This window comes from Mobula birostris, chromosome 3 (assembly GCF_030028105.1).
Source record: "Mobula birostris isolate sMobBir1 chromosome 3, sMobBir1.hap1, whole genome shotgun sequence".
Lineage (NCBI taxonomy): Eukaryota > Metazoa > Chordata > Chondrichthyes > Myliobatiformes > Myliobatidae > Mobula > Mobula birostris.
The window spans coordinates 223,474,756-223,490,975 of record NC_092372.1 but is presented as its reverse complement, the minus strand read 5'-3'; the positions used below and the strand labels follow the sequence as shown (position 1 = coordinate 223,490,975).

Here is a 16,220-nt window from a genome sequence, read left to right as displayed (position 1 = left end):
GGTTCTACAGATACACCGACCCGGGCAGGCTGGGGGTTGTCTACAGATACACCGACCCGGGCAGGCTGGGGGTTGTCTACAGATACACCGACCCGGGCACGGTGCGGGGAGCTACTGATTATTCCTCTTCACGCTGCCCGACCTGCTGAGTTCCTCCCTGATCCTGCGCAAGTTCCTCTGGATTTGCAGCTTCTGCGGAATTCCTTGCCTTTGTAACCCCGAGATCCGGTGACAGCTGAGGCACCCGGACATCCCAGGTCGCAAACGCCCCCGCACTGAGCTGGAGTTTGCCCGCACCCCGGGTTGGTGTCGGACAGCCAGCTTTCACCCCGGGAGTGTCACGGTTGGCCGCAGTGGCTGCGCACCGCCGGGTGAGCGACTGGTGGGCCAGCGGCAGCTGTCATGGAGGGAGAGCGGCGAGTGGGCTTCATCGGCGCGGGGAAGATGGCGCTGGCCATCGCGGGCGGACTCCTGGCCTCAGGTAAATGGGGCAGACGGGACCCCGGCCTCAGGTAAATGAAGTGGACGGGGTGAAACGAGATCCCGGCCTCGGGTAAATGGGGTGAAACGGGACCCCGGCTTCGGGTAAATGAAGTGGATGGGATCCGGGCCTCGGGTAGATGGCCTGGGCAGGAGTAAAGGGTAACCGGTCGTTGTGGTGAGGGGGTAGGCGGAACAGCCCCCTGAGGAGGAACTCAACCAGCACCATGATTCTGTATAGGTGGAGGTAACGGTGCGGTGTGCGAGTGGGTGAGGTCGGGGTATGAAGGCGATAGCGGAGGTATGGTCTCCGGGTTGGGGAGGGATAACACAGGGGTAGAGGGTTAGGATGATTCTCTGTAGGTGGAGGTAAAGGTGCGGTGTGGGAGTGGGTGATGGCAGGGTATGAAGGTGATAGCGGAGGTATGGTCTCCGGGTTGGGGAGGGATAACTCAGAGGGTACAGGGGTAGAGGGTTAGGATGATTCTATGTAGGTGGAGGTAAAGGTGCGGTGTGGGAGTGGGTGAGGGTTGGTGGGTGATGTCGGGGTATGAAGGCGATAGCGGAGGTATGGTCCCCGGGTTGGGGAGGGATAACTCAGGGGGTACAGGGGTAGAGGGTTAGGGTTAGGATGATTCTATGATTCTCTGTAGTTGGAGGTAAAGATGCGGTGTGGGAGTGGGTGATGGCAGGGTATGAAGGTGATAGCGGAGGTATGGTCTCCAGGTTGGGGAGGGATTACTCAGGGGGTACAGGGGTAGAGGGTTAGGATGATTCTATGATTCTCTGTAGTTGGAGGTAACGGTGCGGTGTGGGAGTGGGTGATGGCAGGGTATGAAGGTGATAGCGGAGGTATGGTCTCCGGGTTGGGGAGGGATAACTTGGGGGGGTGCAGGGGGAGAGTGGTGTTGGCGATGAGTGGGAGGTTGCCAACCCTCTACATTGCCCTGTCTTTCGGACATCTTTCTGATGTCTGCAATGTTACATTTGTCATCTTTCCGTGATTGTCGGAGTCTCCACATCCTATCAGTCCCATACTCTTTATTGCAAAACAGTCTCCCTGGAGCCTCCGGAACCCCTTGTGAATGTTTCTTATTGCTTTCCAACCGTTTAATCTGCATAAATATTTCCGGTACAGTGTCGCAAAATCACTCGTGACCCCAAGTGAGAGTGGCTTTTACCCCTAATTATATCTTAAACTTCATCCTTTCCTCAGTGCGTTGGGAGCCTTTGAATCCCACCCCCCTCCCCCATCCTGTATTTTAGAGTTGAATTAGTCTGTGCCCTCTACCACACTGTGTGTGTGGTGCCCAGCGATGCAAGGAGGTTTTGTCATTGAACACACCTCCAAAGAGCGCAGTCGCAAGAAAGCAGCATCCATCATCAAGTACCCCCACCCTGCTGGCCATGCCCTCTCCTTGCTGCTGCCATTGAGAAGAAGACTCCCCACCCACCACCACCACCAGGTTCAGGAACAGTTGTAATCTGTAATCCAGCTCCTGTACCAGCATGGATAACTTCACTCACCTCAACACTGAACTAACATCTGATGAAGGGTCTTGTCGGCGCAAAATATCGACTCTCTTCCCCTCCATAGATGCTGCCTGACCTGTTGAGTTCCTCCAGCATTCTGTGTGAGTTGCTCTGGATCTCCAGCATCTGCAGAATCTCTTGTATCCACAGCCTATGAGCCCACTTTCAAGGCTTCTACAACTCATGGTCTCAATTATATTACTTTTCTGGTATTTGTATAAGTTTGCCTTTTGCACCCCGCTTGTGTGTAGTTCTTTTGTTGTTTCTATTGTGTTTCTTTGTATCTGCAATGAATGCCTGCAAGGAAATTACATGTATGTACTTTGGTAATAAATTTACTTTGAACTTTGAGGGGGGGAGGTGGGGGGTGAGCTGTGTGACCACAGGCTCCAAGGGTCCGGAGTCCAGAGATCAGAATTTAAAACCAAAGTCCTTTTCTTTCTTAGGAAATGTGAAGCCTGAACAAGTGATAGCTTCTGCTCCCTCGGACAAGAACTTGCAAAAATTCAAGGTGAGATTCAGTGAGCGGCCTCTGGGTTGTAGCTCTCAACCCAAAGTGCCAGTTAAGTTGGGGAGATTGGCAGGTACAATACTGAGTACAGAGGATGTTTACGAGGATTTTGCTGGGGCTTGGGGACCTGAGTTATCAGGAAAGACTGAATAGGTGAGGGCTTTATTCTCTGGAGTGTAGGAGAATGAGGGGAGATTTGATAGAGGTACATTACTGTGATGGATCCAGGTAAGGAGAGGTGACAGGCAGGTAGAGGAGGGGTGAGTGGGAATAGCAACAGAGGCTGGGAGGTGATCGACATTAGAGATTTTGCAGATCAGAATCACTGGCAGATACTCAAATGGTCACTTTATTAGGCACCTCCTGTACCTAATTAAGTGTATGTTTGTGGCCTTCTGTTACTGTAGCCCATTCACTTCAGGAGGAGGAAACCAGAAGACCATGAGCCAGGCCTCATCGGTGAATCAGAGGTGGAGAGGGTCAGCAACTTTAAGTTCCTTGGTGTTATTATTTCACAGAACCTGTACTAGGGCCAGCACATAGCGCAATTATGAAGAAAGCCTGGCAGCGCGCCTGCTTTCTTGGGAGTTTACGAAGATTCAGTATGACATCGAAAACTTTGACAAACTTTTATAGACGTCTGGTGGAGAATATATTGACCAGCTGCATCAGAGCCTGGTATGGAAATACAAGGTTCAGGAAGAGTTCTGACCCTGCAACCATCAGACTCTTGAACCAGAGCGGATAACTTCACTTAACTTCACTGGACCCATCCCTGAAAAGTTCCACAACCTAGGAACTCATTTTCAAGGACTCTTCATCTCATGTTCTTGATATTTGTTGCACATTTATTTATTTTTATTAGTATATAATTATTTTTGTATTTGCAGTTTACTGTCTTTTGTACACTGTTTGTCCACCCAATTGTTGAGGTCTTTCATTGATTCCGTTATGGTTATTGGATCTATTGAGACTGCCTGCAAGAAAATGAATCTTAGGGTTGTACACGGTACCATATATGTACTTCGATAATACATTAACTTTGAACTTCCTGTCAGCTTGAACCAGTTGGGCCATTCTCCTTCACTCATTGACAAGGCATTTTTGCCCATAGAACAACCCTCTCTGGTTCCTCACACCATGCTTTATAAACTCTAGAGACTGTTGTGCGTGAAAATCCCAAGAGATCAGCGGTTTCTGAGATACTCAAACCACCCCATCTGGCACCAACAATCATTCCATGGTCAAAGTCACTTAGATCACATTTCTTCCCCATTCTGATGCTTGATTTAAACAACTGAACCTCTTGACCTTGTCTACATGCTGTTATGCATTGAGTTCCTGCCACATGATTGGCTGATTAGATATTTGCATTAATAGAAATATAGAAAACCTACAGCACAATACAGGCCCTTCAGCCACGATGCTGTGCCGAACATGTACTCATTTTAGAAATTACCTAGGGTTACCCATAGCCCTCTATTTTTCTAAGCTCCATGTACCTGTCCAGGAGTCTCTTAATAGACCCTATCGTATCAGCCTCCACCACTGTCGCTGGCAACCCATTCCACACATTCACCACCCTCTGCATAAAAAACTTGCCCCTGACATCTCCTCTGTACCTTCGCTCGAGCACTTTACAACGGTGCCCTCTCGTGCTGGCCATTTCGGCCCTGGGGAAAAGGCCTCTGACTATCTACACGATCAGTGCCTCTCATTGTCTTATACACCTCTATCATGTCACCTCTCATCCTTCATCGCTCCAAGGAGAAAAGTTCACTCAACCTATTCTCATAAGGCATGCTCCCCAATCCAGGCAACAACCTTGTAAATCTCCTCTGCACTCTTTCTACGGTTTCCACATCCTTCCTGTAGTGAGGTGACCACGTACAGGTTTACCTAATAAAGTGGCCACTGCATGTACATGGAAACAGACAGTGAAGCACGACTTAAGGATGTGCTGGAAACACACCTTCCAGCACCAGCGTAGTATTTCCACAATGCTTAGCAGGTCGACACAGAACACAACAAACAAAAACAAAGCGAGCTCTGCAGCCACTGTCTGTCTCCCGTCACAGCCAGCAACATGACGATGTCCATTAAAGCTCTTCGCCATGGTTGGCATGGATGTGGTGGGCTGAATGGCCTGTTTCCAAGCTGTGTGGCTCGATGAGTGGGCTGGCCTACCTTTCCTCTCTCCTGACTTCCTTCTTTTCCTCTTTGTGCCTTGCTCCCGTAGGAAGCTGGGATGCAGACCACACACGACAACATCAGTGTGGTGAAAAATTGTACTGTCCTTTTCCTGGCCGTCAAGCCAGCCATCCTGCCCTGTGTCCTGGAGACCGTTTCCCATTTCGTCACACCCGAGCACCTCGTTATCTCCGTGGCAGCTGGGATTACCGTCAAAACACTGGAAAATGTGAGTAGATCACTGTGTGTGCTGAAGAATGGTTTTCCTGTCACTTAGCCCAGTATTTTGCCGAGTGGGCTGGGGGGAGATTTGTAATAAGTGGACACGTGCTTTTAAGACCATGAGACACAGGAACAGAATTAGGTCATTTGCCCCATTGAGTCTACTCTGCCATTCCATCATGGCTGATTTATTTTCCCCCCAACCCGTTTCTCCTGCCTTCTCCCCATAACCTTTGACACCCTTGTGAATTGCAAACCTATCAATCTCTACTTTAAACATACCCAATGACTTGGCCCCCACAGCCACCCGCAACAATGAATTCCACTGATTCATCACCCTCTGGCTGAAGAAATTCCTCCTCATCTTTATTCTAAATGAACATCCTTCTATTCTGAGGGTGCATCCTCTGGTCCTAGACTCTCCCACCATTGGAAACATGCTGTGCATTTCAGGCACTGCCTTTTTAAGGTGTCCTCAATAGCTGTCTGCCTTGGGTCGTAGCCTCCCCTTACTAATGAGGACGTCCTTTCCACGTCCCCTCTATCCCGGCATTTCAGTTTGCTGTAAACATGGAGCGATTAACGAAGCATTGGTGTGGTGGTCACCTTTCGGACTTGCGTTGCAGAGACTTCTTGGTGACAGTGCGGTAATTTTCTCCTCAGTGCCTGCCTTCGGACAGCAGGGTAGTGCGGATGATGCCAAACTTGCCATGCGTGGTGCAGCAGGGCACGATAGTGTTCTGTCGCGGAACACGCGCCAGGGAGCAGGACGCCGTTCTCCTGAAGAGCCTCTTATCTCCCCTTGGTGTGTGTGAGGAGACGCCAGAACCCTACATCGATATCCACACGGGCGTCAGCGGGAGCGGCGTGGCATATGTACGTACGGAGAGGGGCTCGTGTCGTGTTTCCTGCAGTTTCTCTTTTCACTTCAAAGGTCCAGCGTTTGCAGTTTCTGGTCATTAAGGACCGTAAGACATTGGAGTTGAATTAGGCCATTTGGCCCGTTGTGTCTGTCTGCCCCCCCCCCATCGTGGTTCATTTATTATCCCTCTCAACCCCATCCTCCTGCCTTGTCCCTGTAATCTGTGATGCCCTGACTAATGAAGAACCTCTCAACACCCACTTTAAATATACCCAATGACTTGGCCTCCACAGATGTCTGTGGCAAATCCGCCACTCTCTGGCTAAAGAAATTCCTCCTCATCTCTATCTGAAAAGGGATGCCTCTCTATTCTGAGGCTGTGCTCTCTGGTCCTGGACTCCCCACTAAAGGAATCATCCTCTCCACATCAATTCTATCTAGGCCTTTCAAAATTTGATGCCGATTCCCCCCCCCCCCATTCTTCTAACCTCCAGCGTGTACAGGCCCAGACCTATTCTAATGCTCCTCATACATTAACCCTTTTGTTCCTGAGATAAATAGTAAAATAAAATAAATTATTCTCTTTATAATGCAATTCTTTCTCTGGCTCTGTCTTTCCCATAGGTTTACATGTTTGCTGAGGCTCTGGCAGATGGGGCTGTGAAGATGGGTATGCCGTACGAGCTGTCGAAGAAGCTGGTAGCGCACACACTAATGGTAGGTGACGTTTGGCCATTTCTTCAGTTCTGGAATTCTGTTTTGGTTCTGGTTGCCTCATAGGGAGGATGTGACCATAACAAATAGGAGCAGAATTAAGTCATTATTCAACCCATCGAGTCTGCTCCACCATTCCATCATGATTGATTTATTATCCCTCTCAACCCCATTCTCCTGCCTTCTCCTTGCAACCTCTGATGTTCTTACTAATCAAGAACCTATCAATCCCCAATGGCTTGTCCACTACAGATTCACCACCTTCTGGCTAAAGAAAATCCTCACCTATTTTCCAAATGGGCCTCCATCTATTGTGTTCTAAATGGGCATCGTTCTATTTTGAGGCTGTGTCCTCTGGTCCTAGTCTCCCTCGTTATAGGAAACACCTTTTCCACATCCACTTTGCCTGGGCCTTTCAATATTCAAGACATTTCAGTGAGAACCCCCCTCATTCTTCTAAACTGCAGTGAGCACAGGCCCAGAGCCGTCAAACGTTCCTCATACATTAACCCTTTCATTCCCGTGAACCACCTCCGCTCTCTCCCGTGACTGTACACCTTTTCCTGGATAAGAGGCCCAAAACTGCTCACTGTTTTCCGTGCAGTCTGCACAATGCCTTATAAAGCCTCAGCATCACATCCTGGCTTTTATATTCCAGCCGTCCTGAAATTAATACTAACGTTGCAATTGCCTTCCTTACCGCTGACTCAACCTCCAAGCAAACCTTTAGGGAAGGCTGCATGAAGACTCCCAAATCCCTTTGATTTTGTGGAAGCTCTAGAGAGGGTGCAGAGGAGATTTGCTGGGATACTACCTGGACTTCAGGACATGTCTTATGAGGATCGGTTGAATGAGCGAGGGCTTTTCTCTTGGAGCTGAAGGAGGAGGAGAAGTGACTTGATAGAGGTGTACAAGATTCCCCCCTCACCTCAAGCCTATGCCTCTAGTTTTTAGTTTCCTTTCTAACCCCTTGTTGTAAGTGTCCTGAATAACCTGCTCATTGAAAGCCTCTCCCCTAAGGGAGGCAGGCACTGGCCTGCGTAAGGAGAATTGCAGAGGAAGAGGTTGAGGCAAGTACAGTAACAAGATTTGAAAGGCAGGTGGGTGCCATGGCGGCGTAGCAGTTAGCACAACACGGGGCGTTGGGATTTCGATTCCGACATCATCTGTGAGGAGCCTGTACGTCCACTCTGTGGAATGCATGGGTTTTCTCCTGGCATTCTGGTTTCCTCCCACAATCCAAGGGCTTTAATGATTAGTAGGTCGTTGTAAATCGTCCCGTGATTGGGCTAGGGTTAAATCGGGGGTTGCTGGGCGACGTGGCTTGAAGCGGCGGCGGGCCTGCCCCGTGCGGTATCTCAGTAGATGAATAAGTGGATGGGAAAGCTTAGAGGGACATGGATCAGCATGGACCAGATGGCCAAAGGGCCTGTTTCAAAGATTCAAAAAACTTTATTGTCGTTCTAACCGTATACCAGCTCTGCAGGGCAGAATGAGACAGCGTTCCTCAGGGGCAGTGCAATCATAACGTAACAAACACAACACTAAATAATAAACATAACAATAAATAGTAAAACACAACAGCCACATGTCAGTTAAAATCAGTTATAAGTGTCCAGTGCAAGTTAAAAGTGTCCAAAGCAGAGTCAGGTGGAGCAGTTATTTAGCAGTCTGACTGCCTGTGGGAGGAAGCTGTTTAGTAGCCTTGTGGTTTTAGTTTTGATGCTCCTGTAACGTTTGCCTGATGGCAAAAGAACAAACAGTTCATGGAGAGGGTGTGAGGGGTCTTTAATGATGTACCATGTCTTCTGGAGGCATCGACTCTGAAAGAGGTCTTGGACAGAAGGTAGGGAGACCCCAATAACCTTTGCTGTATTCGCTGTATTTATTTATTGATTTATTTATTGAGATACAGCATAGAATAGGCCCTTCTGGCCCTTCAAGCCACCCCAACCAGCAACCCCCGATTTTAAACCTGGCCTAATCAATTTACAATGGCCAACAACCTACCAACCAGTACGTCTAAGGACTGTGGGAGGAAACAGGAGCATCCGGAGAAAACCCATTTGGTCACGGGGAGAACGTACAAAGTCCTTACAGATGGCAGTGGGAAATTGAACCTGGGTCGCCTGTACTGTAAAGCGTTGTGTTAACTACTACTCTACCGCACTGCCTTGTGTTACTCTATGACTCACTGTCCCGTGTGGGATTATATATGTAACAGATCCGATGGTGATAAGTCACAAGATTCTGCAGACGTTAGAAATCTTCACACAAAATGCTGAAGGAACTCAGCAAATCAGGCAGCATCTTTAGAGGGAGACAAATAATCAATGTTTAGGGCCGAGAACAGTCTGATAGTGTGGCGATCAGCAGATCGGGATCGGACTGCCGCCGCTGTCTGTACGTTCTCACTGTGACCACATGGGTTTCCTCCAGGTGCTCTGGTTTCCTCCCACAGTCCAGACCCGTACGGGTTAGTGTTAGTAAGTTGTGGGGAAGCTATGTTGGTGCTGGTGGCATGGACACACTTGCATGCTGCTCCTAGCACATCTCGATCTACGTTGGTCGCTGACACAAACAACGCATTTCACTGTATGTGTTGCTGTACAGGTGACAAACAAAATTAATCTTTAAAATTAGGGCTGAATTTGTCGTCCGTTAACTTTCTCTCTCTCTTTGTGCTGTGTGTTTTTCCCAGGGAGCTGCAAAGATGATCTTGGAGACCGGGGAACACCCGGCAAAGTTGAAGAGCGACGTGTGCACCCCGGGTGGGACCACCATCCACGGCCTGTATGAGCTGGAGAAGGGAAATCTGCGGAGCACTGTCATGAGTGCTGTAGAAGCTGCAACCAACCGGGCCCGTGACCTGGCTTAACCATGAGCACCGTGGCACTGGGATTTCACCAGCGCTAATACCATCATGAGTGCTGTAGAAGCTGCAACCAACCGGGCCCGTGACCTGGGTTAACCATGAGCACCGGGATTTCACCAGCGTTAATACACGTTTTGCAGGCTTCAGCTCCAGCGATGTGGGAGAGTGGGGTGCTAATCCTTCTGATGCGCATGAACCTAAGCTAAATCTTCATCAACCATCTGATCTCAGTATTATAAATACTATGTACAGTGACATCGTTACTGATTAGCTGCTACCCATGACTCAAGGCACCATGTTTAGGTAAAACTACCTTTTCTCAGATTGACTCAGAGGTCATAGAGTCATATAAGGCCCTTCAGCCCATCTATTCTGTACTGAACTGTTATTCTGCCAATGACCTGCATCCAGATCATAGCCCTCCCATTTACGTAGTTATCCAACTTCAATGTTGAAATCAAACCTGTATCCTCCGCGCCTACTGGCAGCCTATTCAATATTCTCACCACCCTCTGAGTGAAGAAGTTTCCTTTAAATGTTTCACCTTTCACCCTCAATCTAGTTCGAGTCACCCAACCTCGTTAGAAAAAGCCTGCTTGCATTTACCCTATTTATACCCAATATAATTGTGAATACCTCTATTAAATCTCCCCTCATTCTCCTATGCTTCAGAGAATAAAGTCCTAACCTGTTCAACCTTTGCCCATAACTCGTGTCCTCAGGTCTCGGCAGTGACGTTGCCTGGGACAGTCAGTGGAGAAGTATGCATTTGTTTAAATTGAGCCTTGCAAAAATGAGAGGCACGGTAGCCTAGTGACGCTATTACAGCTGGAGGTGTTCTGCATTTCAATTCCACTCCCATGAACCACATGGTTTTCCCCAGGTGCTCCAGTTTCTTCCCACAGTCCAAAGACGTACCGGGTAAGTTAACTGATCACAGTAAATTGTCCCGTGATTAGGTTAGGGTTACTCGGGTTTGTCAGAGGTTGCTGAGGCGACCTGGCTCAAAGGCCCTACTTGACACTGTATCGCTAAAATTTTAAAAATATCAGCAATGGTGATTGAATGTAAAGAACTGGTTTATATCTGGTTTACTTTCCTTGGCAGTGCTGTTATCGGAGCTTGGTGTAGCCGTGTGATTAAAAGCTGGAAATTTCTTATGGTTTGTCATTTTAGCAACAGTCCAGTGTACTCATCAGTCTCCTTTGCTGGTTTTAAGAAAGGAGGAGTTTTCAGGATTGTTCAGGGATCTAGAAACTTCCCCCACCCAATTCTTCAGTTAGCATGCAGTTAGTAGGAGGACTGGTTCCTTCAGGTTGTCATAGCTGGGGGGTGGGGGGGAAGGGGAGAGTGGGGTGGTGGTTGGTAGTGAGGATAAGCTCCCACGACCTAATGAATGCCTCCAATGGCAGGTATCTCAAATAGCCCCTGAAACCAAATCCAGCTTCTGGCCTTCATGTATGGCTCAGCTACTAAGCCCGGCAGAACAGCATCTACTGACAGAAGGGACGAAGGGGCTTCAGACAGATGATGCCTAGCCGTGGTTGGCAGTTCGTCCAGGAGGAAGAAAACTGATCTCAAACCTCCACTGCCTTGCTCAATCACGGGGAAGACTGTGGGATTAACCCCCTGGGGGGAAAATCCAGAGTAGGACTCCTTGAGACCAGTTGTTGAGTTCCATTTGTCAGGGAGCATGAAATGTGTGAAGTTACCATAACTAGGGGGGAAGACTCTTAGGAAACTGAAAGGTCTGAAGGTAGATAAGTCACTTGGACTAGATGGTGTACACCCCAGAGTTCTGAAAGATGTAGCTGAAGAGATTGTGGAGGCATTAGTAATGATCTTTCAAGAATCACTAGATTCTGGAATAGTTCCGGAAGACTGGAAAATTGCAAATGTCACTCCACTCTTCAAGAAGGAAGAGAGGTGGAAGAAAGGAGGTTATAGGCCAGTTAGACAGACCTGGTTGGGAAGATGTTGGAGTCAATTATTGAGGATGTGGTTTCAAGTGACTTGGAGGTGCACAGTAAAATAGGCTGTAGTCAGCCTGGTTTTCTCAAGGGAAAATCTTGCCTGACAGATTGGAATTCTTTAAAGAAATAGCAAGTAGGATAGACAAAGGAGAATTGGTTGAGTTGTGTATTTGGATTTTCAGAAGGCCTTTGACAAGATGCCACACATGAGGCTGCTTAACAAGCTATGGGCCCGTGGTATTACAGGAAAGATCCTAGCATGGATAAAGCAGTGGCTGATTGACAGGAGGCAAAGAGTGGGAATAAGGGGAGCTTTTTCTGGTTGGCTGCCTGTGACTAGTGGTGTCCCGCAGGGGTCTGTTGGGACTGTTTTTTTTTTACTTTCTATGTCAGTGATTTGTATGATGGAATTGATGGCTTTTTTGAAAAGTCTGCGCATGATTGGAAGCTATGTGGAGGGGCAGGTGCTGTTGAGGAAACAGAGAGCCTACAGAAGGACTTGGGTGGATTAGGAGAACGGGCAAAGAAGCAGCAGATGGAATACAGTGTCGGGAAGTGTATGGTCATGCAATTTGGTAGAAGAAATAAAAGGGTTGATTATTCTCTAAATGGAGAGGAAATACAAAAATTGAAGTGCAAATTCCCTAAAGGTTAACTTGCAGGTTGAGTCTGTGGTAAGGAAGGCAGATGCAGTGTTAGCATTCATTTCAAGAGGATTAGAATATAAAAGCAAGGATGTTGTATTGAGTCTTTATAAAGCACTGCTGAGGCCTCACTTATAGTATTGTGAGCAGTTTTGGGCCCTTTATCTTAGAAACTGCTGAAACTGGAGAGGGTTCAAAGGAGGTTCACAAAAATGATTCCAGGATTAAACAGCGTTTCATTCACTAGAATTCAGAAGAATGAGAGGTGACCTAATTGAATCCTATCAAATGGTGAAAGGCCTTGACAGAGTGGATGTGGAGAGGGTGTTTCTGATAGTGGGAGTGTCACCAGAGGACACAGTCTCAGAATAGATCCCTTGATAATTTACTAAGTTTATCTTCCTGAACCTGAGTGTTGTGCTGTAAGTTTTATATGTTTCTATGTAATTACAACCCCCCCACACACCCGAAGACAGGAATCTTACGTTAACCCACTGACCAGCATATGATTATCATCAAAATTCTGATGAAGGGAATTATTGTTACCCATTTCTTCTGATACCCAGACAGGAATATTGTAATCATAAGATTCTGCAGATGCAGGAAATCCCAAACAACACACACACAATGCTTGAGGAACTCAGGCGGTCAGACAGCATCTATGGAGAGGAATGAACAGCTGATGTTTTGGGTCAAGACCCTTCATCAGGACTGTAATACTGTAATAACTGTAGTAATCAGAATATTATGTTTTAATCTTTGTTGTCAATAAAGTGGAAACATAACTAAGTTGGTGTCAATTCAGAAACACGAGATTCTGTAGATGCTAGAAATCTAAAGTAACACACACACACACAATGCTGCAGCAGCCAGACCTGTTGAGTTCCTCCAGCATTTTTGAGTTACTTTCATGTCAATTCAGATCATTGATGACGAGTGAATTGGTTCAAGGTAGGTGGCTACCATGCAGGAAACTGAATATCAGAATCAGATTTATTATCACTAATATATATTCTGAAATTTTCATTTTGCAATGGCAGTACATACAGTGCAATACAGAAAAATTATAAATTACAATAATAATGTTTATAGTAAATAGAGGGCAAAGTAGTGAGGTCGTGTTGATGGGCTCATGCACCATTCACAGATCTGAATCCAGACTCTGATGCAGCTGAGGGTTGGAGTACCAAGGTGCTCCACACCATACCCAGCTTGCTAGTCAGACTGCGGACACGGCAACCTTACAAATAAAGATCAGCATTCAGAATCACAGTTATTATTACTGACGTAAATGACATGATTCTTTTTAATTTTGTGGTAGCAGAACAGTGCAAAGGACTACTAGTCAACACAAGTCACAGGCCTCCAGGTCATCTTCTACCAGTCACTCTCTGGCTTTTCCCGCTGAGCCAATGCTGAATCCAGTTTATGACTTCATCCTGAAGCCCAAGCAGCTGAACCTTCTGGAACAGCCTCCCGTGAGGGACCTTGTCAAAGGCCTTGCTAAAGTCTATGTAGACAGTGTCCACTGACTTTTCTTCATCCATCTTCCTCATAACCTTCTTAAAAAAAAACTATAAGATTGATTAGACATGACTTACCATGCACAGAGCCATGTTGACTATCCTAATCAGCCCTGTCTTTTCAAATACTTATATCTCTTGTCCATTGGATACCTTCCAATAATTTACCTACAATTGACGTCAGTCTTACCAGCCTGTAACTTCCCTTATTTGTAGAGGTTTTCTCGAACAATGGAACAATATTAGTCCTCCTGCATCACACTGGTTGCTGAGGACGTTTTAAATATGTCTGTCAGGGACACGTTTACACTTGTCTTTCACAAGGTCAGTGGGAACTCCTTATCAGGCCCTGGGGATTTATTCATCCTTATTTGTCACAAATCAGCAAACACCTCCCCCTCAGTAATCTGTACAGGGTCCATGACCTTACTGCTGTAGACTCTGTGTCCGGCTCCTGAGGAAATACAGATGCAAGAATCTATTTAAGATCTCCCCCCATCTCTTTCGACTCCATCCATAGATAACCCTGCTGGTCTTCAAGTGGACCAATTCTGTCTCTCGCTATCCTTTTGCTCTTAATATATCTGTAACAGCCCTTGAAATTCTCTTGCATCTTGTCTACGAAGTAGATTGTAAGGTCAATGGTCCATTTTTATCGTACAAGCGGTCCATTTAAGAGTCCGATAACAGTGAGGAGGAAGCAGTTCTGGATCCCGCTGGTACTTGCTTTCAGGCTTTTGTACCTTCTTACATCAAAGTTGCTGGTGAACGCAGCAGGCCAGTTAGCATCTCTAGAAAGAGGTACAGTCGACATTTCGGGCCGAGACCCTTCGTCAGGACTAACTGAAAGAAGAGCTAGTTAAAGATTTGAAAGTGGGACGGGGAGGGGAGATCCAAAATGATAGGAGAAGACAGGAGGGGGAGGGATGGAGCCAAGAGCTGGACAGGTGATTGGCAAAAGGGATATGAGAGGATCATGGGACAGGGGGCCCAAGGAGAAGGAAAAGGGGGAGGGGGGAAGCCCAGAGGATGGGCAAGGGGTATAGTGAGAGCGACAGAGAGAGAAAAAAATATATATAATAAATAGCGGATGGGGTACGAAGGGGAGGGGGGGCATTAACGGAAGTTAAAGAAGTCAGTGTTCATGCCATCAGGTTGGAGGCTACCCAGACGGAATATAAGGTGTTGTTTCTCCAACCTGAGTGTGGCTTCATCTTAACAGTAGAGGAGGCCGTGGATAGATATATCAGAATGGGAATGGGATGTGGAATTAAAATGTGTAGCCCACCTTCCCTTCGTACCCCATCCGTTATTTATTTATTTAAAAAAAAGAAGATATCTTCTTCGTCCCCCCACTTCCACCGATCTCCCTCCCAGCACTTATCCTTGTAAATGGAACAAGTGCTACACATGCCTTTATTATTACTTTTCTCTCTCTCTCTCTCTCTCTCATTCCCTCTGTTGCTCTCACTATACCCCTTGCCCATCCTCTGGGTTTTTCCCCTCTCCCCCTTTTCTTTCTCCCCGGGCCTCCTGTCCCATTATCCTCTCATATCCCTTTTGCCAATCACCTGTCCAGCTCTTGGCTCCATCCCTCCCCCTCCTGTCTTCTCCTCTCATTTTGGATCTCCCCCTCCCCCTCCCACTTTCAAATCTCTTACTAGCTCTTCTTTCAGTTAGTCCTGACGAAAGGTCTCGGCCTGAAATGTCGACGGTATCTCTTCCTATAGATGCTGCCTGGCCTGCTGCGTTCACCAGCAACTTTGATGTGTGTTGCTTGAATTTCCAGCATCTGCAGATTTCCTTGTACCTTCTCCCCGATGGGAGAGGGCCGGAGACAGAATGTCCAGGGTGGGTGGAACCTTTGATTACGCTGGCTACTTTAACGAGGCAGCAAGAAGCGTAGACAGGGTCCATGGAGGGGAGGCTGCTTTCTGCGATGTGCTGAACTGTGCCCACAACTCTGCAGTTGCTTGTGGTCTCTCGGACAGAGCAGTCGTTAATGATGTAGGATAAGATGCTCTCGATGGTGCATTGATAACAACTGCTGAGGATCGACCGGGACGTGCTGAACTTTAGCCTCCCGAGGAAGTAGAAGCGTTGGTGAGCTTTATTGGCCATGACATCAACGTGTTTGGACCAGGACGGACTATTGGTGATGTTCCTCGCTGGAAACCTGAAGCTCTCAACCTCAACACCATTGATATCGACAGGAGCATATGCACCTCCCCCCCCCCCACCCAGAGTCAATAACCAGCTCCTTGTTTCGCAGATATTGAGGAGTAACCTGGTATGGAAGTCGTCCTGTCCAAGTCCGAAAGAAGCTGCAGAAGATCGTGAGCACAGCCCAGCACATCACACAAACCAATCTTCCGTCCTTGGACTCACTTTACACCGCCCGCTGTCGGAGCAGTGCTGCCAGGATAATCAAGGACACGACCCACCCAGCCAACACACTTTTCGTCCCTCTTCCCTCCGGGCGAAGGCTCAGGAGCTTGAAAACTCGTACGCCCAGATTTGAGAACAGCTTCTTTCCAACTGTGATAAGACTGCTGAACGGATCCTGACCCGGATCTGGGCCGTACCCTCCAAATATCTGGACCTGCCTGTCGGTTTTTTTTTTGCACTACCTTACTTTCCATTTTGTCTATTTATGATTTATAATTTAACTTTTTAATATTTACTATCGATTT

General features: G+C 47.4%; 1 protein-coding gene across 1 annotated transcript; it reads left to right on the top strand.

Moving 5' to 3' along the window:
* The first annotated feature begins 208 nt into the window (after window positions 1-208).
* Window positions 209-10,545, top strand: pycr3 (pyrroline-5-carboxylate reductase 3). The gene is made up of 6 exons (XM_072254226.1): window positions 209-481; window positions 2,460-2,524; window positions 4,764-4,943; window positions 5,600-5,812; window positions 6,423-6,515; window positions 9,214-10,545. The coding sequence occupies exons 1-6, from the start codon at window positions 403-405 to the stop codon at window positions 9,388-9,390; spliced, it is 807 nt and encodes a 268-aa protein (XP_072110327.1). The 5' UTR covers window positions 209-402; the 3' UTR covers window positions 9,391-10,545.
* Window positions 10,546-16,220: the final 5,675 nt, after the last annotated feature.